We start from the raw sequence: 26,291 nt of genomic DNA, 5'->3' as shown, positions 1-26,291 counted from the left end.
TTCATTTGCTCTGTTCTAGCAGGGCCAGGCTAGCAGCAATCCAGAGTAAATGAGTAATATACACAGGGTTCAACACCAGCCATGTGTCTCTGTGGACACCAAATATTGCATGTAGGCTTGAAGTTTTATGTAAGTTTTATCCCTAATCTGCAAACCTTCACCAACAGAAGTTTGGGTTTACTGTGCATGCTCACACTGCTAACACCATCCTTACAGAAGAACCCAAAACACAAACGTGAAGCATGAAAAAACACAATGCCAACAAAAATTTAGGAGCGAATGGAAGCTGGAGTTAAAGTGGCTGAAATCTGACACATCAAAGGCCTTAATGTACTGCAGAGAAGACCAGTTAATTTTTTTTATTAGAAACAGTTCCTTCAGAAAAAGGGAAAAGTGAACAACACGTGTTGGAGCAAAGAAAGGCTCTGTTAAGTTAAAGTAAAAGTTAAAGTAAATTGCCTTTTCTGCATTGTTGCTGCAAGTCTATATTTGGTGGTCCGTGGACACAGTGCTTAAAAATATTAGCTTCATTCTCTAATACAACAGTGCAGACATGCAAAAAGATAGAGCTCGTACCTGGAAATGGATCGTCATCCGTTGTTTGGCAGTATTCAACAACACAACTTACTTATGCAACTACCTGAAAAAACACCACGAACTGCAGGAACAGTGACTGCATGAAGGCCAAGAAGAATAACGTCACTGTTACCTCACTGAATCAGCGTCCCTGTTTAGTCTAAACTCAGACATCCATAACTCACTGCATCATTTTGTGAATGTAGCACAAGGTGAAAGTGAAAGCAGTGTTCTGTTGATTTGGACAAAAAGTTTTATTTATATTATGTTAGGTAATGCACTGTGAATAAGGACCAGTGTTGTGTTGATGCACATATTTGTACTTGAGCTTGAATGTAGCACAACATCCGAATAAAAGCAGTGCTTATTTATATTTTATTTTATATTGATCAAAATAATTGTGATCATCACTTTGGCCATAGTCATGCAGTCAAGTCCGTCCTATAGGCTATGCATAGCCGACGTGCAAATCCTTAAAAATGTGCTACACATCAGGGCAATACCTCTTACATAGATATCAAGTGGAGACCAAAAGTGATCAATGGTTAGTGCAGCACCTTGCAAGAGTGGATGAATAAGAGGGTAATTGTAATTGTGCTTTGGATAAAAGCTCTATATTTATACAGTTTACAGTTTGAATGAGCATAAATACTGCAATTGGATGGAATAGTTTCCTATTCAGGAATAAGAGGAGGCAAAATGGAAGTTCCTTGGAGGCACTGTATGTGCACAATCACTCCATATAACAAAGTGAGGTGAGACAGTTACTGTGGGGAATATAATTAAAGCATGATATATTCTCATCACATCACATTACATCAGTCTATTTGTGAAATCTGATGCTGCACTAAAAAAATCAAAAGTTCAACTTTGCACATCCTCTGTCCTCTTTCTCTGCTCTTGATTTATTCTCGTTTTGCTGCACATCTGTCTTCATGGACAATCTACCTGCCTCGCAGCCGGTCTGTCTTTGCCTATATAGACTTTCTCATATGCTATTCATGAGTTATCCATCCTCTGTTTTTAAACTTTTATCAACCCAAGATCCAAATTTATTCCCACCTTTTAGCTTCAGGTCCAATAAAAACTGGTCCTGCAGCTGGTGTTGCTGACGAAACATCATAAGTAAGAGACGCACAGCCTATTGTAGGTTTCTGCTGATAGTTGAGGTTAAACATAGCTATAAAGGTGAAGGCCCTGCTGATGGTAAATGCTGCAAACAAAGTGAGTCATTGTGGCTTAAATCTGTTGCTTTCAGTGACATTTCACAGAACAGCTATTGGTTCAGAATGGCATTGGAACTTCTATATTTTTGTTTATGCTGAGGATTGTAGAGAAGCTGAATCAACACAAAGCACTATACGTCACCTTGGACTGGAGAAACACCGATCGACATTTTTTTAAATATTTTCTGGCATTTTATAGACAAAGGAACAAGTTGATTACTTGTGAAAATAATCAACAAATTAATTGACAATGAAAATAACTGATTGTCGCAGCCCTAAAATCGCTTCCTGAGGGTCACCTTGCCACTTGGAGAGGTGTAACCATGGTAACCCATGCCAACGTTGAGCTAATTTATAAACCAAATCACATCAAGCAAAATGACACCTTTCTTATATTTAAACTGAAGCGTTATTGACTTTATGCCAGAGCTGCCTTCATCATTGTCCTTCTTTGCCTGTTATGTTGTCGCTGTCATCACTTACTGCATTGCATTGAGGGATATTTATGCCACCGTAGTGTCCAGTTCTTGCATAAAGTAATATTTCCCCAGGAATATTATGCATCTTGTGTACTTTTTTTCATACATAGTGATAAATCTCAAATTCTTCTGCTGTTTCAGTGTCCTAACTAGAATGTTAGTGTGGAATTTTCCACTTTTTCCGCTTGTAGTAGTAGTACCTTACTTACTAACTAGCTAACAATATTTTCTTGGCTAAAAGTAACAGTAGTGTTAGCTAACGGTAATGTTTGTGTTAGCCAACAGTAACTAACTGTGGTGTTAACAAACTACTTAATGCTCTTTTATTGCTTGTACACAGTGGATGGCAGATACAGCCTCTACAGACCTCTTTTTTTCGTTCTGACTTGGCACCGTCAGTTTTAAAAAGAGACAGTCTTTTCGTGTCTCTACATGTGTTGCCAAAACCTTTAACTCGTTTGCCTTGAAGTTAAGTGCCCATCGTTGTTTTTGCTTCATTTTTTTTGGTGTGTTTCAGTATGTTTCAATGACAAAAAAAGAACAGTTACCACCTTGTTTATCTTGGTGAGATGAGAAAAGTGGTGTTGGTTGCTAGGTAACAGACATAAAAGTTGAGAAGTGATGTTGGATTTAGTATTTAGGATTTCCTGACCTGAGACAGAATTCCTGGTGTTAGTTGGAATTTGCTTCTCTAATACCAAAGTGGGAAAAAAAAACCTGTATTACACTCGTCTTATCTTAACTCAAGACTGAATATAGGAGGTTTCTGTAATACGGTCCCTGTTTCAAATAAATGTAGGCTTCAAATTCGCCGTTTTCTTATTATCGGCTGGACAGATGGGGGGAAACACACAAAAGGCACTCATGGCTGTCACCAATCAATTCCTGTCTTTCAGTAAATTCTGCTATACGTTCTCTTTTCAAGCTGTGAAAAACATATGCTTTAGTAAACCGAATTTCAAAATGAATGCAGTTTTTTTTTCTTCACCTCTTCATGCAGATAAGAAGTGATGTGTTTCAGCAGCAGAGGTAGGATTGAAATAAACACAAGAATTACTCGGTAATAACTGCTTTTCTTTCTAGACAATGTAGAATAAAAAACACAAAAGCCTCAGAAACAACAACAAAAAATAAATAAAGGAAGTCCTTCTGTGCACAGGACTGGAGATAGAAATTTAATATCACCCTTACATTCTGGCTTATTGAATCCAGATATTGCTGCTCTTATCTTGTGGGCACCCACTCACTCGCTGTACATGATCTATTTTGGGTCGTGACCAGTAGTTAAAGTACCAAGATAATGCACATTGGCCTACGTTCCCCACTGTGAGCAGTGTTATTGCTCTGTGCTCTGACAGCTTCAGTGGGTTAAATCGAGTCACCAACTGTTTTAGGGTCCTCTGAAGGGCACTACAGAGGGAAGGTAACAAATTCACACTGAGCTACTTTATCCTCCAGGTAGCTGATATGATCTGAAGGTCTTTACGATTCACAACACGGATATTTGTGCTCCTGCTGCCAAGATCTGCTTTTATGGCAGCTATTATTTCAGCCCACAGTATTTTATACAGTCTGTTTATGTTGCAGGGTCTTGCAGAGAAATTGGCAACACAAAGCAAGTTAAGGCGAGTTTATTTGTATAGCACCTTTTAAACACAAAGACGTTTCAAAGAGCCTTGCATATGGCATGAGACAGCACTTAGAAGATGAATTAAAAGGCAATTAAATCATTGCGGTGATCAAGGGCTTCAACTTTGAAAAGCTGCAGTGGACACAAAGGTCTTTAGCCTTGATTTAATAGAGTTTAAAGGGATAGTTGAGATTATTTGAAGTAGGAATGTAAGAGGTAATTATCCATAGTCAGTAGACAGCGGTCGACACGCCACCAGTTTAGAGAGGCCAAATAGTACTGGTGTAGAAAACCAAGCAATGGGGTGGACAGGGTCAGCAACACATCATATTTTGAGTCATCTAAAAATATCTGCATCACTTCAGGTGCGCACTACATTTATAATATTTTCACTGCTTTACCTTACCATCAGACAGCTTTTTCTGACGGGAAACCTCTGATATATACTCCAAATATCACTCTCTCCAAAGCAACCAAACTCCATTGGCAAAATCAGTAATTTTACTTTGTAGAACACAAGAGTTACCCATCTACCGCTGCCTTAATTGCTTAGTTTGCTCGTGTTGTTGTGTGACTTCTGCGTTTTAAAGAGTTAGTTTGGATTCACCACAATCACACAACGACACAAACAAACAAGCAGATGGAGGCAGCGGTAGACCAGCATGTTGTCTGTTCTGCAAGGTAAAATGACTGATTTTGCAAAAGGAGTCAGGTTGAGCGAGAGAGAACGTGATTTGCATTACGTAACAGCGGTTTCTTGTTGAAAAAGGCTGCCAGATGCTGGGCTGTCACAATATCAGATTTTTTACTACGCGATTATCGTGGCAATATCTAGAGAAAATTTGGGGCGGTTTATTGTTTAGTTTATTGTGCATTTTGTCTAATTTTTGGCAAATGAATTAGGCTCAAATTGTGAGTGTAGGGAGATGCACACAGAGTTTGTTGTCATAACTGTACAAACATGTACAAAATGGGAAACAAAGCGTGAACTAAACTAATTGGATTATGTTTGTATGTTTGTATTAAGTATGTGTATATAAGTATATGATGTTGCTTAGCTTCCATGCTGGTACTCCTCTCTGCTTCTCCTTACTGGGGGCACATCAATAACCATCTACTGTAAGTAAAACACTGACTTTGGATTAGTGACCCACGCACCCCTCTCCACAAAAAATCCAGACTATCCCTTTAAAGTTAGAGCAGACCTCACTTCAGTTTGATCCAAAGCTAAAGGGTAATGCTGTTTTATTTTAATCCTCTGACCAGTAATCAATCCAGTCCCAGAGGAGCTGAGAGGTCTGGAGGGTCTGTAACACAGTTTGGCCCTAAACCATTTTGTGCTTCATAAACAAGTAATAGTATTTTAAAATCAATCCTTTCGACACACAGACAGCCGAAACAGAAATTTGAGAACTGGAGTAATGCGTTCTGCTCCTGTGCTGTCTCGACAATGAGCTGCAGCTCATCCACTTAGGTCAGCCTTTTCAAAATAAAAGCACTTCCAGGGTCTTGTTAGACATAAATCCTGGAGTGTGTTCACTGTATGACATACAGGAACTGTAGGATAGTCCAGCATTCTGGGAAATAACAACATGGAGAGACTGGAGAAAGTCTTTGCCAAACCAGAAGGTCTGAATTAGGTTTTGGAAAGAAAAAAGATTGCAGGCTGTCCTTGTAGCTCACTTGGTAGAACATACACCCTGTGTATCGAGGTGAAGAGTCCTCTGCAGCCTGCGGCCCTCTGCTGTGTCTCATCCCGTCTCACTCTCTCTCTCTACCCTTTGTTTTTTGTTTCTTGTTGCTGTTTATAATGTCTTTGTAATACTGGTTTTGAAACCTTAGTTGTCACCATGAGTGAGATGATCAGTACATTTCACCACTCCAACTGAAGTTTATGGTGATGAGTTGGGATTAATATCCACAGTTCTTAATGACAGTGCAGCTGATGATGCAACGATTGGTTAATGACATCCTCGCGTCCTGCCATGGTTATTAATAATGTAATGCAGAAACATAACTCAGCTGTTATTGGATCAGTAGGTGGAGCAGAAACTAGCATGAGTTAGCCAACAGCTATTATGTAGGGAAAATAAACAAGACTTTGCTGATCCTATTGTGCTCACCTTTATTTCACTTAAATTCAACTTTTTTTGCTAAGTGCTTTGCCAGTTATTTGTAATTATTGTTGGGTGAGCGGTCGTGAGCCTTTTTCACTTCTGAAGGGGGACGTGCCAGAAAAACTCTGAGAACCGCTGTCAACCAGACATGAGAGGTGTATCAATGGTTCCTACCGAACATTCGACAAGAAAGCAAAAGTGTATTTCCCAATATGTTGGACTGTTCCTTTAAGACGGCCTTATTGTGGATGTTAAAGCTAAAGGTCTGAGGCCGTTTTGGATTTACTTCATTTTAATTTTCCACAAACGACATTCCAGTTGACTTCTTTGACCAAACATGATCATCTCAGTCTCTTCTTTTTTGTTTAATTGATATTGTAATATAATTATAAAAGATACCAACAGTGTTTTCTTTCACTCTCATAGTGGAAAGCCAAATGCAGACCTGAAGATATTCGTATATAATAACCAGAACTGTAGGTTTGATACTGAGATCAATCAGCTCCTTGTTGGTGTCTTTCATCACTTATTGGCTCTCGCTCTGTTTCAAGATATTAATAGTAAACTGCTGAAGCAGATCAATACTCCTGATTGGTTGCTTCTTCATCACAGGTCAGTATAACATGCATTAATACAGGATCATTGGTGTTTGTCTGCCCAACATGATGCCAACATTGTTTGTGTAGCGTGTTTCATGGTGGAAATATTTGCCGATCATAAACTTTCCTTTGTGGCTCTGAGGCGGCAGCAGCACTAGATTCACTGAATTTACGTCTCTCAGACAGGTTTTTATTTTCACTCATAAATTTGTAATTGTTGTGACAGATGAGGATGCTCGGTGTGGGAGTTATCTAACCGTCCCTGTAGGATCGTGAAAAAGATTTAAGACGTGTTGCACAGGCCTTTTTGCTTTGATGGCGCAGGTCGCAGGGGTGTTATAATTTTGAGTTTTGGACGGTGAAGGAGAACCTTTAAAGGCACCTTTTACAAGATGGACTAGACGTTTTTTAATTAAGAGTATCAGGCGAAGTCTTGTGGACTATCTTTGCCAACCAACAGACAAAATCAATGCTGTATTATTTCCTTTGCCTGCAGGCAAAAAAAGAAAAGGCAGGATCATCTTTTTAGGATCACGACACACATTGATCAAAAAGTGAAAAGTTCTTTTGTCGTCTAATGTATAACTGCTGTTTCAGAAGCACTGAATGACTATATTTCTGTACAAAGCAGGTCCGACTACATGTTAAAACTGATCATTTCAACCATAAATGTGAATTATCTGATTTTTTTTTTTAGCCTGGAGCAACATTAACATTAATTTTAATTGTGTTTCAGTCAAATCCACGTTTAGCTCTGTTTTGGTATCCACCAACTCCTCAGGGAAATAGGTGGCTCTTTAGCTGCTAAAAGCTCCATATCTGTGGGTCGTCTCCTTTAATATCCACGTAGTCAGTTGAACCATTGTTAATATAAAAATCTTGATTAAAGCAGCTTTAACTTTAAGCTTTCAACCACATTTATCCAAGTTAAAAACTTTTACAGTTGGATCCACAAGTTTATTAGGCCTGGCTTTAAAAACAAAGATTTTCCAGTGGCTAATTTTAATTGAATGATCCGATATTGATTCATAAAATCCTGACATTGCTTTTTGCATTGGCTTCTTTTTTGAGTGAATGCATAAAATTGTGCTAAATGTGCAGGCAGTTGTTTCTTGTAAGCTGTTTGTGGCTGGGTGACGTGTAAAATGTCACAAATGCTTTGTGTTTTAACAACAAGCGGGAAAAGATAATTTTAATGTCCAACGTAACAGATAATAGCTTGCGATATTAGTCAGCTTGAGTCATGATGGTCCCTTAAGCAGTGACGTTAATAGTTAGAGTCTGTGTTGACCCATCGGCAGTTTACGGGACTGTTGTGACTCAAGGTGGTTAGCTGACTCTGGATGTCTCGTAGCCAATCTTGAGATTTCATCTCCTAGAATGATAGACTGTAAAAAGCCTCTGCACACTAATCTCAGCTCTTGGTTTGTGTTTGTCAGGAAGATATTATCTCTGGCTACAAGATATGAAGCGGAGGAAGTTGACCAGCTGTCTGAAGGTTAGCTAACCCGTTGATCAGGCTGATGTCTGTCAGATGAATTAGTAAGCAGAGTTTCCGTTTCTGTCTTGTCTGCACTCATAGTGATAATTAAAGTGGAAACACTGTACTTAAGTTGAAGCATCTGGTACTGACAGTCCATGTATAGCTGTATGAGATAACATTTATTTTCTAAAATATGCACAATGGTGACGCCTTGCAAGTATTATTTTTGCTCAACTGTTTTGCACATGTAGGCCTAAAAAAAAGATAGATGTGTCATGTTTTAGTAGTTTGCATTTTCCAAAGAAAATAGATCTGTAGTCCACTGTTTTATAACCAGAAAACGTGTTTATAATGCAGCCTATAATGTGCGGTTTAAACTATTTTTGATTCAGGGAAACAACAGTGTTGCTCACCCATGCTTAACCCTGGACATACAGCATGCTGCTGCACCTTAAGACTCACAGAGTACAAAATACCTAATTTCATACACATGAGGACAAATTTCTAACCTTTATTGGGCCAAATGTTGATATTATGTACTATAAACCGGCCACAGTACCCATGTATGATTATATTATGATTGATTTCTTTTTACTTTTTTTTAATTCAGGGGCATCACTGTTATGTTCTCTAAATTTACAGTGGGAACCAGTCAGTGTACCTTTTATACTGACTGTGCTGTCTAAACCCAACAGAGCTACCATTGTTGCCCTGTAACCAGTGCTTTTAGCCCTTTGCACCAAAACAAGACGCCCAAATAACTTGTGCTTGATACAGTGTCACAGGCAGCGTTGCAGGAAGGTGTAAATTGAAAATATGCAAGTTGAATGAAAAGTTTGCCTGTATCACTTTGCAGAGGGTAGAGCAGGGTGACTGAGCCATTACTCGACGGCAGACAGCTGCTGAGCTCTGGACAGCTTTGGGAGAGAGAGCCGTGGGGCAGAGCGGAGCTTTTCGATGAATACACACCGCGAGTCACATCGGATTCTGTTCTGATGCAAACAGAGGAGAGGGGAAGGAAGAGAGAACGGAGAAGCAGAGTGTCTTTGGTTAGCTGCTCAGTCAGTGGCTGAACTCAGACACACCCTCGGTGCTGCATGAGGTCGACATTTGCTTCAGTTTCGGTGTGAACACACTTACATCGACCCATAACAAGTAGAGAACTTTGGGAAATTCTGACACTGACCTGTTTTTATTAGAAAAAATAAAAAAAAATACCAACATTTAGGCATACTGTGCAAGGCTAAAAACATGTAAGACACCAGCATTCAAAAATTAGTACTTCAGTCCATTCACTTGCGAGTGCACACTGTCACACCACACACACCCACGTCAGACGGTGTGCACGCGCACACGAACGATCTGTGGTGAAGATTTAGGCTAAAAACATAGTAAATGACGTCTTTCATATTAACGTGGCATGTTGGGACTTTAGGAGACTTGAATTACACCAGACGATCTGTATTTTTTTTGTTGTCTTTTTCGATTTCGATTGAAAACTGGTCACCATTCACTTCAATTATTTGATAGATTCTGCAGCGCTGTTTTCTTGTGAAATTCCAGCAGTGTTATGTGGACTAAAAAATTAAACCTAACCTTCAGTCGGCATGAGGGTGAAAAGATAATGACTAGGTGAACTATCCCTTTAAGTTCCAAGGATAAATTCTGGGAAGTGATTTATGCAACATCGGTATTTGTATTATGTAAGAGTATGATCAAGAATTGAATCAAATTTAATAAAAACTAATCAGCTCTGGACTTTAAGAATCCAAGTCAAATTTGAATGAAACCAGGAGATCAATGCTGACATCCAGCCCGAGAGCGGGCGTGTGTGATAACTTAATCTTTGCGGTCTGAATAACGGCCTGCACTTTGTGCTTTTTATGGTTGTCTTTGTGATTATTGATGTGGATGCAAATGGCAACACACTCTGGTGTAAATGAGCCCAGTAATCCCAGCGGTGTAACTAATAGATGAAACATTTTTGAGCAACATGTGACAAATTGATTAACTGTTTAAACTTGTAATCACAGCGGAGTTCCTTCTATAACAAGCCGTCCGCATTTAAGTGCACACTCCAGTTTAATTATTCCAGTTGGGATTGTCTTGTTAGTAATTAACCCAGGCTTTCCATATTAGGTTGGGGGTGATATCGGGCCAATTAAAGATCAATAATCCTGATCTTTAGCTGGCTGTTTCCTCACAGTGGTGTCTGTGTGTTTCAGGGCCAGCGAGCAGTCGATGGTGCTCATTAGTAAGCAGCACAGGTTTGTAGTCAATATGCTGGGAGCTGAGAGGGTCAGGTCAATATGGATCTGTGCTCAAAGTTAGTTGGAGGAGTAAAGAAAGAAAAGAGACTGTTATCTCCTTTGTTTTTTTGCTTATTTCTGCTCTTTTCTTCTGCGACTCTTTGGTAAAAAACAAAAAAAACTAGCAGTGTTTTCATCCTTCTGTCAGTCTTTTTATTGCATCTCCTCCCCTCTCTCTTCCTCTGTTAGCATGTCTTCACAGTAATTCACCACATGTGCGTCACATATCACTTAAGTCAATACCATGAAATCCATTTTTAGTCACAGACACTTAGACACACAATACACACACACACTCGCATTCCCTGTCTGGTCCCACTGGGTTTATCTCTATCTCAGAGATCAGTTTGGGAATTAGTTCTGACGCAACTCCTGCCTCTCCGCCCCGGGGCAGCGCACACACAGACACACACTGTCTTCTTCATATATACACACACACACACACACACACACACACACACACACACACACACACACACACACACACACACTGCAGTCGTCTGACATGCTACGCATACACAAATTCACCTGCACGCCGCCTCTGAATGGAAAGAGACACTTGTCAGAAACTGTATGCTTCCACCCACCTGTTGTTATGTTGAGTGGAAATGTCAAATCTAGAGAGAAAAATTACTAATAACGAAACTTTCTAATCTGAGAGGTGGAAAGAGTGGAAGAGAAGGCATATTAAAAACAGAACGTGCAATAAATGCTGATGGTAAGGATCTCTGTTGATCTTTTTTTTTTTTTTTTTTTTGTCTGTGTAAACACAACATTGACATATTGTCACCATGTGTTGAACAAAAAACACAGTATGGTAAATGTAGACAGGAAATAAATGAATCAAAGTAACACAAATGTGATGTTTGATGGGGAGCTGCAATAAAATCTTTTCACATATGTAGCATAATGGCAGGATCAGTATCAGCCCATATTGGTTTCTCACAGATACATTTGTATTGGAGTGTTATGTGCAACAAATTTTTATAGTCTGTAGTTAATGTATAATTGACAAGGACCTATTGATTATTTTAGTAATTGAGTATTTAACCGATTAGTCCATCGATTAATGGGGTAATGAGATGAGAAATATTTGCTTTATTAAAGAGCAGTAGTAAACATGCAAAATAGAAAGTAAGAGAGGTCTCTTAACTCTTTGGTTTCCCTTCCTGTTGCATACATTTTAGGCTCCAGTTGCGACTAACCCCACCTGATATTTTGCTGTCTGAGGTATTTTATTCATCACTGTGAGGGGAGTGTGTTTCTGTGTGTGACTGTTAACGATTCTCAGGCTTTCACAAATTGCAGCGTTTTATTTTCTGTTATTATTGTCTTGGCAAAACTTAACCAACTTAGGGACCAGCCACCATATTAAGTTCTTAACTAGCCAAACATATAGCTATAATTAACATAATGGATTGGACTGGATTCTGAGGCCGGATGCTTTCTGCCGAGATGCTCGTCTTGCTGCTGTGGAAGGAGGCTAGTTTGGTTTTGCAATAGATACTGACTGCACCGCACAGAGTTTTTGTTTTGTTTCAGCTTGAAATGGTCCCAAACTTTGGACACTTCCTATCATTTTCTCTGGCCTGTCTCTCAACAGCATAAGCACATTGTGGGACAGTAATAACCATCCATGTGAAACATAGTGAGCTGTATATAGTTATATGGATTAAACAAAAGATGTTTTTACTCATCAGGTTCTGTGAGTTTCTCAAGGAATCATTGCAGCCCTCTAATTGGCCTTAATTTTTGTCAATACGGTTGGTCTAAATACAAGTTCACTTGTATTTTTTCTTAGATTTTATTTTTTTCTGCCAACATTTTGACACGTCACAGTAAGAAAATAACAGGTGTAGATAATTAGTAATGGCTGAATTATATTGAGCTCCTTCACCTTCATGATCCTGATATTGTGCATGCTGCCTCGCTGTCACAACTTACTGGCACACTTGAATCCAGCAGAGACGTTATTAATGTTATTACAGTAGTACACAGTAGCGAAAATTGTCCATCCCACTTTTTCAGAGTCCAAGGTGATGTATTTAAATGTCTTTGTGTCAGTTTTTAACCAAAGATATTCAGTTTAATACTATAATAAACTGAGGGAAGGAGGAAATCTCCATATTTGAGAGGCTGAAAACAGCATTTTGTGTTATTTCTGCATGAAAATTAATTTAACTATCAAAATAGTTGAATTATTTTTTGCCACTTATACTGTCAAGCATGTAAGTTGCTAACTTTACTTGCCCAGCAAGGCATTTTGTTTGCCCCAGGCAAGTGCGTGCTCCTTATTGTTGAACCCTGGCTGCTATGTTGACCCTAATCACACCGCCGTAATTCTCACATAGTCAAATTTGTGTTTATGTGCAAAACTAAATTATATTTGTTTGTATTCCCTCCGTAAAATTCAGTATCAGTTGGACTGAAGTAGATCATTTCTGTTGCTGAACTGAAAATGTGCTTAAAATCTGTGCAATTTTTGGATGGAAAAGTACCCAATTTCTCCCTCTCTGTAGCACCGTCTCTCTCTCTCTTTCTCTCTCACACACACACACACAAACACACATATACACACACAGTGACTTACTCACTTTCCCTTGTTGTCTCTCAAGCACACAGACACACACGCACACAAAGGGCATGGTGCCCTCCTGCCAGACACCTGTTGATGTAATTAGTGGCTGATGACAGCCAGTGCTCTGCTGACCGCTGTGTGTGTGTGTGTGTGTGTGTGTGTGTGTGTGTGTGTGTGTGTGTGTGTGTGTGTGTGTGTGTGCGCTCTGTATGTGCTCTGTGTGTGAGAATGAGTGTGTAGTGTATGTGTGTGTGTGTGTGTGTGTGCACATGTGTGTGTGTGAGAGAGACTCAGAGAGAGTGAACATGTATGCATATAGGTTGATCGTGTGTGTGTGTGTGTGTGTGTGTGTGTGTGTGTGTGTGTGTGTGTGTGTGTGTGTGTGTGGACAGGAGAGACATGATGAGCGCACGGAGCGGATGGACTGTGTGGTATGAGAGGCGTTGGCCTTGCTCAGCACAGTTAATACACTTGTAATGCTGATTATCTCCAGCCTGTCGTGTCATGGATGGATGAGATAGAAAAGGAGGTGGATTCAGTCGTCGAGGGATTAAGGGAGGAGGGAGGATGGATGAACCAGCGTGAGGAGGAGTAGATGGATGGTTAGAGGGAGAAAAGGAGGAATGTGTCTTTTAGCTGCCAAACATTTTCCAAAAAAACAAACAAGAACAAAAATAGGTTCATTTTATCATTAAATCCACATTGCACTGATAGATGAATTTTGCAAATTTTATTTTATTACTTCTGTCTCAACCAGTGTTTTACATCACCTGTTTGGCTCATCTGCCACAAAACAAATTAACTGTCAAGCTTTATTTAGACTGGCCAAATTAATGAACATCCAACGTCCACAAATGTGTCATATTGACTTTGTCGTAATCAGACGGTACAACAAGCTGTCATGAACACACAAACATCTCACCTGACTGGTATGGACTGAGGAAAGGAGTCAAACAAAATAAAAATATGAGACATATGAAAAAGGTTGAAGGTTGAAAAGTTTTTGCAAATCATTGTGTTCCTCCTCTCAACTTTTCTGGAACTGGGGTTGTACATATACTTTCTTTTACATTTTAAAGAATATGCTGAGCAAATAAACCAAATCAAAATAAAGTCAAACATTTAAAATGGATAAAAGACGACATATTTCATATGTAAACGGTTTCTTTGGGTACGTGATCATTCATCACTGACATGAACATGGTTGATTTTCCCAGTATAATCTGGGACATTGTCTGCGGGGTCATTTCCTCACATGTCCGGTGCAGAAGAACATTACCGTGTGTTCACAAAGCCATCTCCGCTCTCAGATGAAATCCTCTCAGCACAAAAACAGCCATGTTGTTATTTCACTTGAGGCTGGTGAAGATATCCAGAGACAAACAAGTCACTCCAGATTACCAGACTTATGAAAATATTGATACTTTTATAAACTGCAACCCCAACATCTCTCTTTATCAGAAGAAAAACAATAAAATCTCATCTGCTCCTCCATCCAGACGTCAAAAAAAAGTGCAGTTTTGCTTTGGTTTTGTTGGCTCACTGTCAGAGAGATGTGTGAGAATGAGGCTTTAACGTGTTTCTTTTTTTTTTTGTTGAAAGTGTGTAAGACTTTGTGATCTTTGCTGACCTTTGGTACCGAGTAATGTCAAAGTGTGTACTCTCACTTGTGTCTCTTCAGTGTAGACAGGTGCGGAAACGCCTATTAACCCCAACACATGTTCTCAGATTTGTGTCTGTGGGTTAATATATGTAAGTGGGACAGAGAAAATGGAGAAGTGCTGTGTTTGCTGATTCAGAGATGAGTATCTGTGCAGGATGAATGAATAGACTCAGACGGAGACGGGACAAAGACAGATGGAAAAACAGAGGAATAAAAAGCCTGACGGAGGTACAGATAAATTGTTGGGATAATATGTTTCAGTACACATCAGGAGGATGGAAGATTGAATTGTGCAGGAAAGAATGACAAAGGAGGGAGTTGATACCAAGCAGGAACGTCTAAGAGACAGAGGAGATGAAGTGAGGAACGTTGTGCAGGTCACTCAGTCTCAAAACTCTGCTGCCCTGTAACAAATCTTTGGTTTGAGGACAGGTGTTAACATTAAAATCAAATCAAAAACACATTTTTCCTCTTATCTATAGTCCTATTTATCCGTCTCTGTCTTGAGATTCAGGGTTCTTATGGATGCTGGAATTTTAATGCAAAGTTTTCAAGGTTTGAAAAGTGCTTGGATTTTGGATAAAGTGCTGGAAATAGCTGCATTACTGTCATGATAAATCGCATTCTCACTGAACAGTCTGCTCTTTAGATGAAGACAGAGTAAGTCAGAGTGGGCTACATTTAGCGTGATCTTTCCATCTCTGTTGATGTGCGCTCTCTGATGGATCAGTGAGTGGGAGGTTAACAGGCGACATCATGTCGGGGTGTTGCTGCTTCACTGAGTGTTGGCTTGAAATTGAAGCTGTTTGTCTAGTAATCATTTAAGTGATTGTTTTATGTTACACAGCTCAGTCAGGTTATATAGGACGCCAAGTCTACTTACAGACAGCTGACACATTTGAAACAACGTCGGGTGTGTTTTCCTTGAATTTGTCAACCTGATCTAGAATTCTTCCATGAAATATAACTGTGGTTGTTTACAGCAGTGGTTCTCAAACAGTATGACAGGGAACACTGGTGTCCTTTCAGGCAAGCCCAGGTGTGTGAAAACAATACATTATTATTATTGCAATATAATATGAATGAATATTTCTTGAGTAATATAGTTGTTTGTCAAATTTCAGTTGGCATTGGTAAGGAAACCTTTATAGAGTGATAAGGTGTGCCTTTGGTGAGCCTTGGGTACAAAAAGTTTAAAAACCACTGTTTTATAGCACAGTGAGATCTGATTTAATGTGATGGAGACGTGAAATAGGGCCTAATCATTATGAGCAAATATATTTATATAAATTATGTAATCTATCACAGCTGTTTCTTATCGGAAAAGCTTCAAAATGCACCTTGAAAAGTGCCTGAATTTGACTTTGGAAAAGGTGTAGGAACCCTGGAGATGTGTGCCAGTTGCCGGGTTTAAGATATTGTCCATGGAGATATCTGCCCTCTCATAATAATAGTGGCATTACAAGGCTCTCAGCTTGTGGTGCTCAAAGCATCCCAAAAATAAATTGGAAAATGCGAGGTGATGCAGTTGGCAGATGTAGTTTGGTAGAAAGAAAATAGTTCGAAATGAAACTGCTCACAGCAAGGTTTGTGGATTTTGTTTTTTTTCCTTTTTTGCACTTTGAGCACCACAAGCAGAGTGTCATCTAGTTTCTGAGTGTTTTCTTAATGTTAGACTAGTCGACTAGTCTAAATTAAACTTTGCGTTTAATCAACAAGGAAATTATTCGCCAGGAACATCTCTGCAACTCAAATGGATAAATAGCACGACAGGTAAGAGGATTTTGATTTTGGAACTGTCAAACTGCCCCTTTAAGTGTGGCGCCGACATACAAATTATCCACCACACTGACGTTTTTCAGTGTAACACATAATGTATTCTGCAAAATTGGTCAAAGATATATGTCAAAATAAATAAAAAATGAAAAATACATTTGAATTCTAAATGCATGTTTTTCTCAAATTTAATATTTTGACAGACGTTTGTTGGAAAATGGCCTTTGACATCTCAAGCCCCTCAAGACCAGCTTTTGCAGCAAAGCAAGAATATTTAATTTCATTTGAGGCTTTTGTCTTAAGATTGAGCTCACCATTTGACATGCGATATTTTTAGAATGTGTTTAAAACGGCAAGGCTTGGTAACTAGTGAAATCTTTTGGGATTTTTTAATACGCCAAACCTTAAAAAAAAAATATATAATGTAGTCCTGAAACAGTCAAGTAGAAGAACATATTGAACAGAAGTGTGTGGTTTATTAATTCATTCACTCATAAACTTGGTGAAATATAAAAGTAAATCTCCACCAGCTAATACACTTTTTCTCACATTAAATATTCATGTTTCATCTCTCTGCTCCAGTGAGACCTGTTATTTGTAAAATTACATTGGTTTGGTTTGTTTGCAGTTTGCTGAAATAATAAAAGGAAAAAGACTGAATCGCTGCTAACTGCCTAAGACAGTTGGCCTTGATATCCAGAGTGTGGAGGATCAGGAGAGGAGGTTGTCAGTGAAAAGTGGGAGTAAAGGTTGAGAGGAATAAAAAGAGACAAAGTAAACAAAGGCAGAGAGGTTCAACAGAGTTATTTTACTCCAAACTCCTTTCCACTTTCATCGCTCTTCCTCCTCTTTACCTCCCGTCCTGCCCTCCACTCCCCCCTGTCATGTGTCCAGGCAGAGGTAGTTGTTTTTTAAAACGGCACACACACACACACACACACACACACACACACACACACACACACACACACACACACACACACACACACACACACACACACAGTGTCCTAATCAAAGCCAGGCTCTGCACATTGTGTCCCAGTTGAGCAGCTATTTTTATCTGCAGCGCTCTAACAGGGATGGAATGGGTCAGATAGGCCAGACTGACGAATCCATCAAGACCAACAGATAAACAGTGAGCCTGCTGGACCGCCAGTATGCACACACACACACACACACACACACACACACAGATATACATTCTTTAAGTAAACAAATAAACCTGTTGTGCTTCTTTATCACTCATAGTCAGCAGCAATAAAGCAAACTCATATAGCCCTTGCTCTCTTTCTGTCTCTTTATCTCGCACTTGCTGACACACACACACACACACACACACACACACACATGCACACAAGTAGGGCTGTGACGGTATGGATTTTTTCTTACCGTGGTGACAAAGCAATATATTCCCCGTGGGATGGTGGTTTATCGTGACTGCCTTAACAATTATGTTTTATTGGACTTAGCCGAAGCATACTGCCATAAGTGCTGCGTAGCTCCTTTAAGGAATAGAAAAGTGTATAAATGCATAAGAGCGTGCAGCTTGCAAATGAAGGAGGGTGACCGGTAGACGGGGATCAGCAGTAAGTCTGTAAGTCTGGCAGTAAATGTACAGTACAGCCTTGATTCCCACCTCTGTGATGATAAATCCAACACTGAATGTCTTCTGTGATTGTTTATCCAGTTTTCCATCTTGAAAACTGTTGTTATTGTTGTTAGCATGTTCTTAGCCGCCCACTGGCATTTTAGCCAGCTGAGGATATGACAGGAAAGTGGGTAGAGAGAGAAGGGGCAACACAAGGGCTGCTGCAGAGGACCGACAGCCTCAGTACATGGAACACACACTCTACCAACTGAGCTACAGGGGCACCCATACTCATTATGTTACAGTACCAGAGATACCAGAAATGCAACTCTTTCAATTCTGGACATACGAGGACAACATAACCGCTTAAAAGTGCTGTAGTCTGCTGTTAAATGCCAAAGGAAGTAGAAAAAATCCCAATGCTACTGAACAAAAAAAACATAAGATGGCGACATGTGCAGCTGCAGCAACAGTGCTGTTTTGACTCGTTGAAAAGAAATAGTGATGTGTCCATCGGGTTGTGGGTCGACCCGCTGGACAGACCGGTGCGGGTGGACTTTCTAGAAAATACCACGAGTTCTGATGTGGGGGGGTCAAGAGACAAAGCAGTGGTTGGAGACAGGGGCGAAACAGAGCACTGTGACAGCCCTCTGTTCCAACCTGCAGGATCATGCTGCACGTGGCCCGACCCTGACAATTGTGCTGTAATGTCTGAGGTTGGTGGGATTTGCGGGTCGGGCTGGGTGTGGGTCGCTTATTGACTCATATTTTTGCAGGAGCAGCAATCATTTTTGCACTTACTTTTCAGACAAGGCATACAGTCCTACAACCTCAGTTTTTTTTCTCAGGTGCCAAAGAAAAACAATGACTGAATTTTATTATGTCTTTTTTTTTTTTACCGTCGTATCAAATTTAGATGTTGTGACATCCCTACCTTGAAGACAGGGTAAAATAAAACCATGATGATAACTCCAACACTGACTGTCCTCTGTAGTTATTTATCCATCGTTCCATGTTGAAAACAGTTGTTGTTGTTAGCATGTTGTTAGTTGCCCCCTGGAGATCCCAAGATGCCTTGGGTTGAGTCTGTCGACCAATCAGGAGCTGTGTTCATGACTTGTGTGCTGATCCAGATGTATTACTAGATCAATGCAATGATGTAAACATGAAATTGACCCTTCAAAATAAAATTTGTGGTGATGACGATAATGAAATTAACCCAGTGGTGAGCATCACATGACTGCGGTATTGTGGTAACGTGGTTATCGCACAGCCCTGCGCACAAATACCTCCAGTCCGTGATGCTATTTTGTTTTGTTCCCACCAATGTAATGTTTTCTGCCTCTTAAATACCTGACACACACACACACACACACACACACACACACACACACACGCAGTCAATGCTATCCCATTAGCAGCATGGCAGATCTTCAGCTTCACACAGACATGATGCTGCCACACACACCAACACACATGCACACACACACACACACACACACACACACACACGGTTAGAGACACATGATTACTGATTTATCGTTGTAAGAGAAATCCAGTTGGCAGAGATCCAGTTTCTGGCTTGTTAGTTTGGGATTCGAGTGCTCTGGCTGGGACCCAATTAGTTTCTCTCTCTCTCTCTCTCTCTCTCTCTCTCTCTCTCCCTCTCTCTCTCTCCCTCCAGTCACTTTGTTGTCATGCTGGATATTATGTCGAGTAAATCCACAGCTGTACACAAATCTTAACAACGCCAAAAACAACTGTATGTTTTATGCATTAAAACAGAACTGAGATGTTAGTCAGTTATTTGTCTAGTACATAAATATCAGTGTCTGTCGCTTTGAACCTAACGTACAGCAGCAGCTATGAGGACATTAAACAGCTATAAAGCTTTACTGTGTTGTACATGGTGTTATAAAAACATTTACACAACAGTACTGTACATTTACTGTCAGATTGGCAGCTTTCTGCTCTGCTACAGGCATCGCCATCAGTCTGTCTGCTGCTTGCTTTCACTCACTTAGTCGCACTTATAACAGCATGATTCAATAGTCCAGTAACTTGTACATACTAAGGTAGCTGTGGGAGTATATGTGCTTACTGCTGAGGAGAACAACATGTCTGATAAAGCATGTCCTTGCAGCATTTGTTTTGTCTTTTACTTTTCCTCCTTGACATAACCCCTTAAAGGAAATATCAGAAATATATTTGCCACAGATGAAATACTGACTTCTCCAGCAGCAGCATCACCGCCGGCATTTCTATTCTGGTCTGTAACTTGTGTTTTTGTTTGCCTGTTTCATGGTTATCAGAGATGAATTCAACATTGACTGTTTGCTGAATGAGTTAGTGTCTGTTTATGAGTCAGAAGAATCTTTGAGAAGGAGTAGATGTTGATAACGGTTAAACTGAGCAACATGTTCATGGAGTCTGACAGGCAGTAAGACAACCAGTCACATAACACAAACTCTAGGGTGTTTATTTTTCAGAGCAGTGGGCTTTTGTTTTCAGGACAACGGGCTTAGCTTTGCATTGACAGACAAGTAAGGGATAATGTACAGTGAGCGGGTTATTATTGCAAAATAAACCCTGACAGGGTGGTCGTAATTCATTGTGAGGATGTTTATTTCGCAGGAATGACCTGCTCACTGTACATTATCCCACTTGTTACATGGGTACATGTGTAAAACAGTTTGTTTTTCATTGCAACAGTCTGCCAGACAGAAATAACAAACCTGTCAATGTTATACTGACCAATGAAAATCGAGTATTAACAAACCTCATGTAATAAGTGACAGTTTAACCAACAGTGCTTGTATAGTGTTGCACTTGCACTCTTGTTCAGTGCCTCTGCAGCCTGCAGGCAAACTGCCTGAGCTTCAAGTCTGGGGGAGAGAGAGCTGGGCGAAAAACTCACTTCAACCATAAATCGTTTATTAAATAGAGATTCAGCCTATTTATTATATCGTCTGTAACTGAAATTAGCGAGTTGGGCTGCAGTACTCATTTTTGAACACAAGGGTCTACATTTTTCTCCTTTACTGTCACAAAGGAAGCAGCTGTGTTACTGACTGCTCGGCTCGATGGTTTCTAGTTAACCTCAACTTATAATAGCTGGAAACGTCAAGTCTTAAACATCACTCTATGCACAATAAAAAAAACAAATGTCTTAGCCAACAGATAGCTTTCCAACCATTATATGCTTTCATCTGCGTCACCTCGCTGTAACCGAACTATCAGTCCCACCTCCTTCACTCAAACTATCTTGACATTGAAGAGACTTGTAATTTTGTAGGTCGAAGTTCAGTCAGATTAAAGTGTGTGCAAATTGAACGAGGTGGAGTTAATTCATGACCGCATGTGAGTAAGTCTGTAATTTTGGTCTGAACCCTTTCAGACTCTCTCTGGTCATGACTTCCTCTTTTAGTAGCTCTTGGTTCTTGTCCCCTCTGCTCCATAGGCTTCAGAGATGATAACTAGCTAGCGGAAAAAAGCAGAAACCTGGAGTTTTCTGTCCATATTCTAAGACACGGGCTTCTACTCTCTGTAATTGCTGTCGTCTTATCTGTAGATAAAATGATTTTGTTTCATTTAACAGCTACAGCTGCCAGGGGACGGCACTTCAGCTCTTTATGTTTGAATCCTGTTTACTCAGCCTTTTGCTCTTGTCTGTCTCTCACCATACCTGTCTGTCTCTGTTTATCTCTTTCTGTCTTTATTTTAGTCTCATTCTCAGCCTTTTTACTGCCTGTCTTCTCTCTCTCTCTGTCTCCCTGTCTCTTATGTGGTGCCAATTCAAAATAGCAACACACACACACGCACATCTACAACCACAGCTTTTCTTTGAACATCCATATGTGCTCAACATAAACATGCACACTCATATAGTGCTTATAGGGACATATGATAGTAATTTGGCAATATGGAGGAGCAGGAGGGCTCAGCTGGAGTGGAAGAAGAGTCTGGAGGGATCCAGTTTACTGGCAGGAAGCAGGAAGTCACCGCATCACTCTTTCACGTCTTATTATCTCATTACTGGAAGCACGTAAACCTCTGTTCTTATATGTTGTTGCATCTTTTTTTTTTTTGCATTTTTTTCTTTAAACCTCAAGATTTTCCAAAATTCACATCTTGCTTTGGTGACTTTGTGTGCCATGATGCAATGTGAGATTTTTAGTGGCAGTAGTTACCACATAGAGTCCTGTATGGAAACATTTAGCACAGTTTTTGTCACTAATTAGCAGAAAACATGCTTTAACATATATATTTTAATCAGGTTTTAAAGTTGTATGACTGTATTAGCAGACAATGCCCTGTTTTATACGTCCAGCAGACACTGAGCAACATTATCATTCATAACATGACGCAGAACTCTGGAACATATCAGGGAAGCCAGCTTGTTAACTACCTTTAAAAGAAAGTTAAAAACTAAACTTCTCTTCACTTCAGCCTTTATTTAGCTCCGACTCTCCTTATGCAGGAATGAGACTCTATTTTGGATTCTGCTTTGCACCTACACAGTGCTGCACCTTCTTTTGATTTCATACTGGAATTTCTCATTTTGATATAAAAACTGACTCAACACTGAAGGTGCAGCATTCAAGATTTTTATTAAAAGATAGATAAAAGCCATAACATGACAACAAATGAATGAATGAGACGAGTGATGAGAAGAGGACAGCACTGTGAGTGAGTGAGAGGAGGCGGGACTATGTGGGGACGGCGGCGGGGTGCGTCAACTTAATGTCGGAGAGAAGAGAAAGCGAGAAAGTGCAGGTGGCACCAAAATATCGATACTGTGAAAAATGAGTATTGAAAGCATTTAAATATTCAGTAAAATACTGATAACAACTGTTAAGTTGTCCTGTGTGTGTCTTATTTCTTGTTGTGATATTTATGACATGGCAACACAACCACACGTCTGCTGGTCATAACGTTTATGTGTCTGTTATCCTCACAGTCAGGTTTATGTTCGTCTCTGCACTAAATCATGATTAGATGAGACAAGATGAGACACTGCCCGTCTCAGACCTCAGTTCTGTTATTTATAACAATCGTGTCCTGTGTTTCAGGTGCGTAACCTGTGCTACATGGTGACACGGAGGGAGAAAATGAAACACACCTTGTGCGACCTCCATGAGAAGATCTTCCACCTGCAGATACAACTACTGGAGGAGGACATTGCCGGAGGTAAGAGAGAACGATGTTTCTAATTCCAGTCTTCTGAACGCACCAGTGTAAAAACCCATTACCTTTCACCCACTCTACCGCTGTTGCCAAGGCCGCCAACACACCCAAAAAAAGAAGTACAATTTGGAAAGGCTCAAGTGCGTAACGGTTACATGCAAACCCTTGTTGACTGAGTGCAGTGGGTGGACAGCTTGGAAATGGCCTGTCATCATTTTTGCACAGCAGGCCACACTTGACACTTGCACAGCAAAGAACGGCGGAATAATAGTTCAGCCAGATATCGTGACGCACACCACGCACACAAATGGCGCTCGATTTCCCGTCCGCTCCTCACAGATGACTGACCCTGATGCATTTCATGCTCCTGCTCTGTGATGGAGAACAGAGAGGGTGAAGCTGGCTGCCTGAGCTGATGCTGTGTTTGCTTGATGTCTGCTCCAAATGAGATTTATAATCTTAATGGGACCACAGTGTTCAATGTAAAACACTTTTTTAGCACTAATTCTTTTAAAAACTTATGTTTACCAGATCTCTAGTCAGCTCAGTTGTCCTTTAACTCCCTGGATTGTTTGCATTATGATCAATTCACCTGGCAAAGGAGCTAACTTTAACTGTTGTCATAATAAACTCAGGGTTATAATCAAAAAATAATATTAACATTAAATAATAAAAATGAATTAGGGATGCACCGATTTATCAGCCAAATCTGCCCTGTGTCACATCATCGAGTAAGTAGTTGTGAAGCAGGCTAAAAATGCTTTTGAAGCATTTATTTAAAAAAAGAAATGATATTTTTCATATGAAAAAAGGTTATATTGAAGGTCGTTTAATAAAGTTGTATGATTGAGCTTGTGCTCTTTCAAAGGCAGAGTGAAAGGCTAAATGACTTAAAAACTGTGAAGTTATTTTTTATAATGAAGCTTCCCTGGCATAGAAGGGGCAATAACATCATCAGCATCAGATATTGGCCGAAATTGTCTTTCAAATATTGTATCGACCGGGTCAATTTGACCCAAATTTCACAGTCACTGCAGATAAAAACTTACAAAAATACATACATGGCTTCTTTTCGGCAGTTTTTACAATTACAAGATGCACTGCTGAAACAGCTTTACACAGCAGACTAAACAGATGCGTGTCAGTCAGTGACAGTAAAAACAAGAACATTAATGATGATGCCTTTTAAGACAGATTTTCAAGATGCAATGAAAGTTAGTGTGCTCACTCTCCATTAGACTATTCCAGAGCCAGGGGATTCCTCACCTTTTGACACCAATCTGGGCTTTAGTGCATCTAGTAAGTTTGCATTTGAGCATCTGGCACCAGGCTCTGGTGTACATGTGGACACGGGGTCAGTAACTCAGCAATGAAACCAGAGGTCAGACTGTGAAGAGCCTTAAAAGTTAGCAGTAAAATCTTTAAATCAATTCTAACTCTGCCTGGGAGCCAATGTAAAGTATCAAAAGCTGGAGTGATATTGTCATTTTATATTATATTCTTGAACATGTTTTATCAGCCTGGCAGCTGCATTTTGTAGCAGCTGAAGTCGATGAAGGGAGCTGTGGCTGAGACAGGAGGGCAGGGAGGGGGTACAGTTGAGTCTAGGAGAGAAAGACAACAAAGAATCCGTCACTTTTAATCACTTTATTGATGAGGTTTTGGTCCTCAGACCTTGATCAGCAAAAGATCGAGACAAAAAGCGCCATAAAGTATACAGACTTAAAGCTCTTACCCAGGAAAAGGCTGCAAGTCAGAGGACACCAGCAACACTTTCTGGTGTGATATGATGAATTTCCTCTTAAAATAACTGTGTAGTAAAAACAGAACATGAAAATGAATGAATGAAAAATGTCTTTATAACCCTTTTATATCACATTCCTGGTCATATTGTGCACCAGTTAAACAATATATGCCCAACAAATAATTAAAAAATCAATTTCTTTTCTTTTTTCCTGCACAATAAAATAGCAACATAGCTAAGATTCATTTGCTAGCTAGCAAAAGCATGCTATCTTGGGTTATAACACTCATTTTCCAACATTCAAATGAAATTCTTTCCAATTTTACGTCCTGCCTGCCTGTCCTGTTTCATATAGAAACATTTCATGATGCAAAAGCTAGAAACTCCTTTTCATATGGACTTCAAGTCGACCACTGAGCTCTTTAAATATAAAGATACATGTGATTTAGAGCTCTTCCACTTATAAAGAAACATAGTAAATTTAGCAATATTAGTTTGTAGTTTTACACCACATAATAATGTCCTCTAGGGACAGTAGTAAAGAACATTTTTTTTAGAAATCAGTCCCATGTTCATGAGACTGATTTGTCCAGTTGCAGAGATAAAGCAAAGTCCAGGTCCAAATGTTAGCCTTTTAGCATTTGGTCTCTTTTGTGTTTTTTAGAGGGAAAGGGCTTATTCATAACTTTAATGTCTACTTTTTCTATTTAGCACAATTTCTTGCTGCAGTGGCCTACCACTGCTGAATGATGATAGATGAAACACTGATGTTAAACAGTTCAGCCTAGAGGTCTTTAAAGGGCAGAAAAGAGCCATCTAAGAATGAAAAAAAAAATCACAACAATTTCAAAAACACAAAAAAATGAATAAATGAAATTGTGCCCTTGACAGCAGATAGAAAGAAGCTTATCTGGGAGATATATATCAGCCGAGTGAACAAGCCTCTCAACATGATCATCAACAAAAGTCAAACAACACGCCCAGATTCTCACTTTCTCATTGGCTGCCAGACTTCCAGACTTGCCAGCTGTGGCTGTTGTTATGGTGATGATGCTGAACACAACTTACAGAGATGATACTTAACTGTAGTTGCTAAAAAAATGATATCGACCTGTATTTGTCTTGGATAATGTTAAATAAGCCCGTCATGACCTGCAGCTGTCGTGGCGATGACAGCGAGAGCTTGTTGTCATGGTAATACCAGTGACGTCTCGCTGGCATGGTAATGATAGTGAACTCCTGTCAGCCTGCTCCTGTGGCACTTTGTGTGTGTGTGTGTGTGTGTGTGTGTGTGTGTGTGTGTGTGTGTGTGTGTGTGTGTGTGTGGTTAGAGTGC

General features: G+C 39.8%; 1 protein-coding gene across 2 annotated transcripts in view; it reads left to right on the top strand.

Moving 5' to 3' along the window:
- jade2 (jade family PHD finger 2) overlaps nt 1-26,291 on the top strand; it is a 255,881-nt gene that overhangs the window by 193,453 nt on the left and 36,137 nt on the right. For both annotated transcript variants that reach the window (XM_084729924.1, XM_084729922.1), the window contains exon 11: nt 23,097-23,214. In XM_084729924.1, the coding sequence (XP_084586050.1) occupies nt 23,097-23,214 (118 nt within the window). The remainder of the gene's footprint in view (nt 1-23,096; nt 23,215-26,291) is intronic.

The sequence above is a fragment of the Lutjanus erythropterus genome, chromosome 11 (genome assembly GCF_056507025.1).
Source record: "Lutjanus erythropterus isolate fLutEry1 chromosome 11, fLutEry1.hap2, whole genome shotgun sequence".
In the NCBI taxonomy this organism is placed as follows: domain Eukaryota; kingdom Metazoa; phylum Chordata; class Actinopteri; order Lutjaniformes; family Lutjanidae; genus Lutjanus; species Lutjanus erythropterus.
The sequence above is the reverse complement of the archived record's forward strand: the minus strand, read 5'-3'. Positions and strand labels throughout refer to the sequence as shown.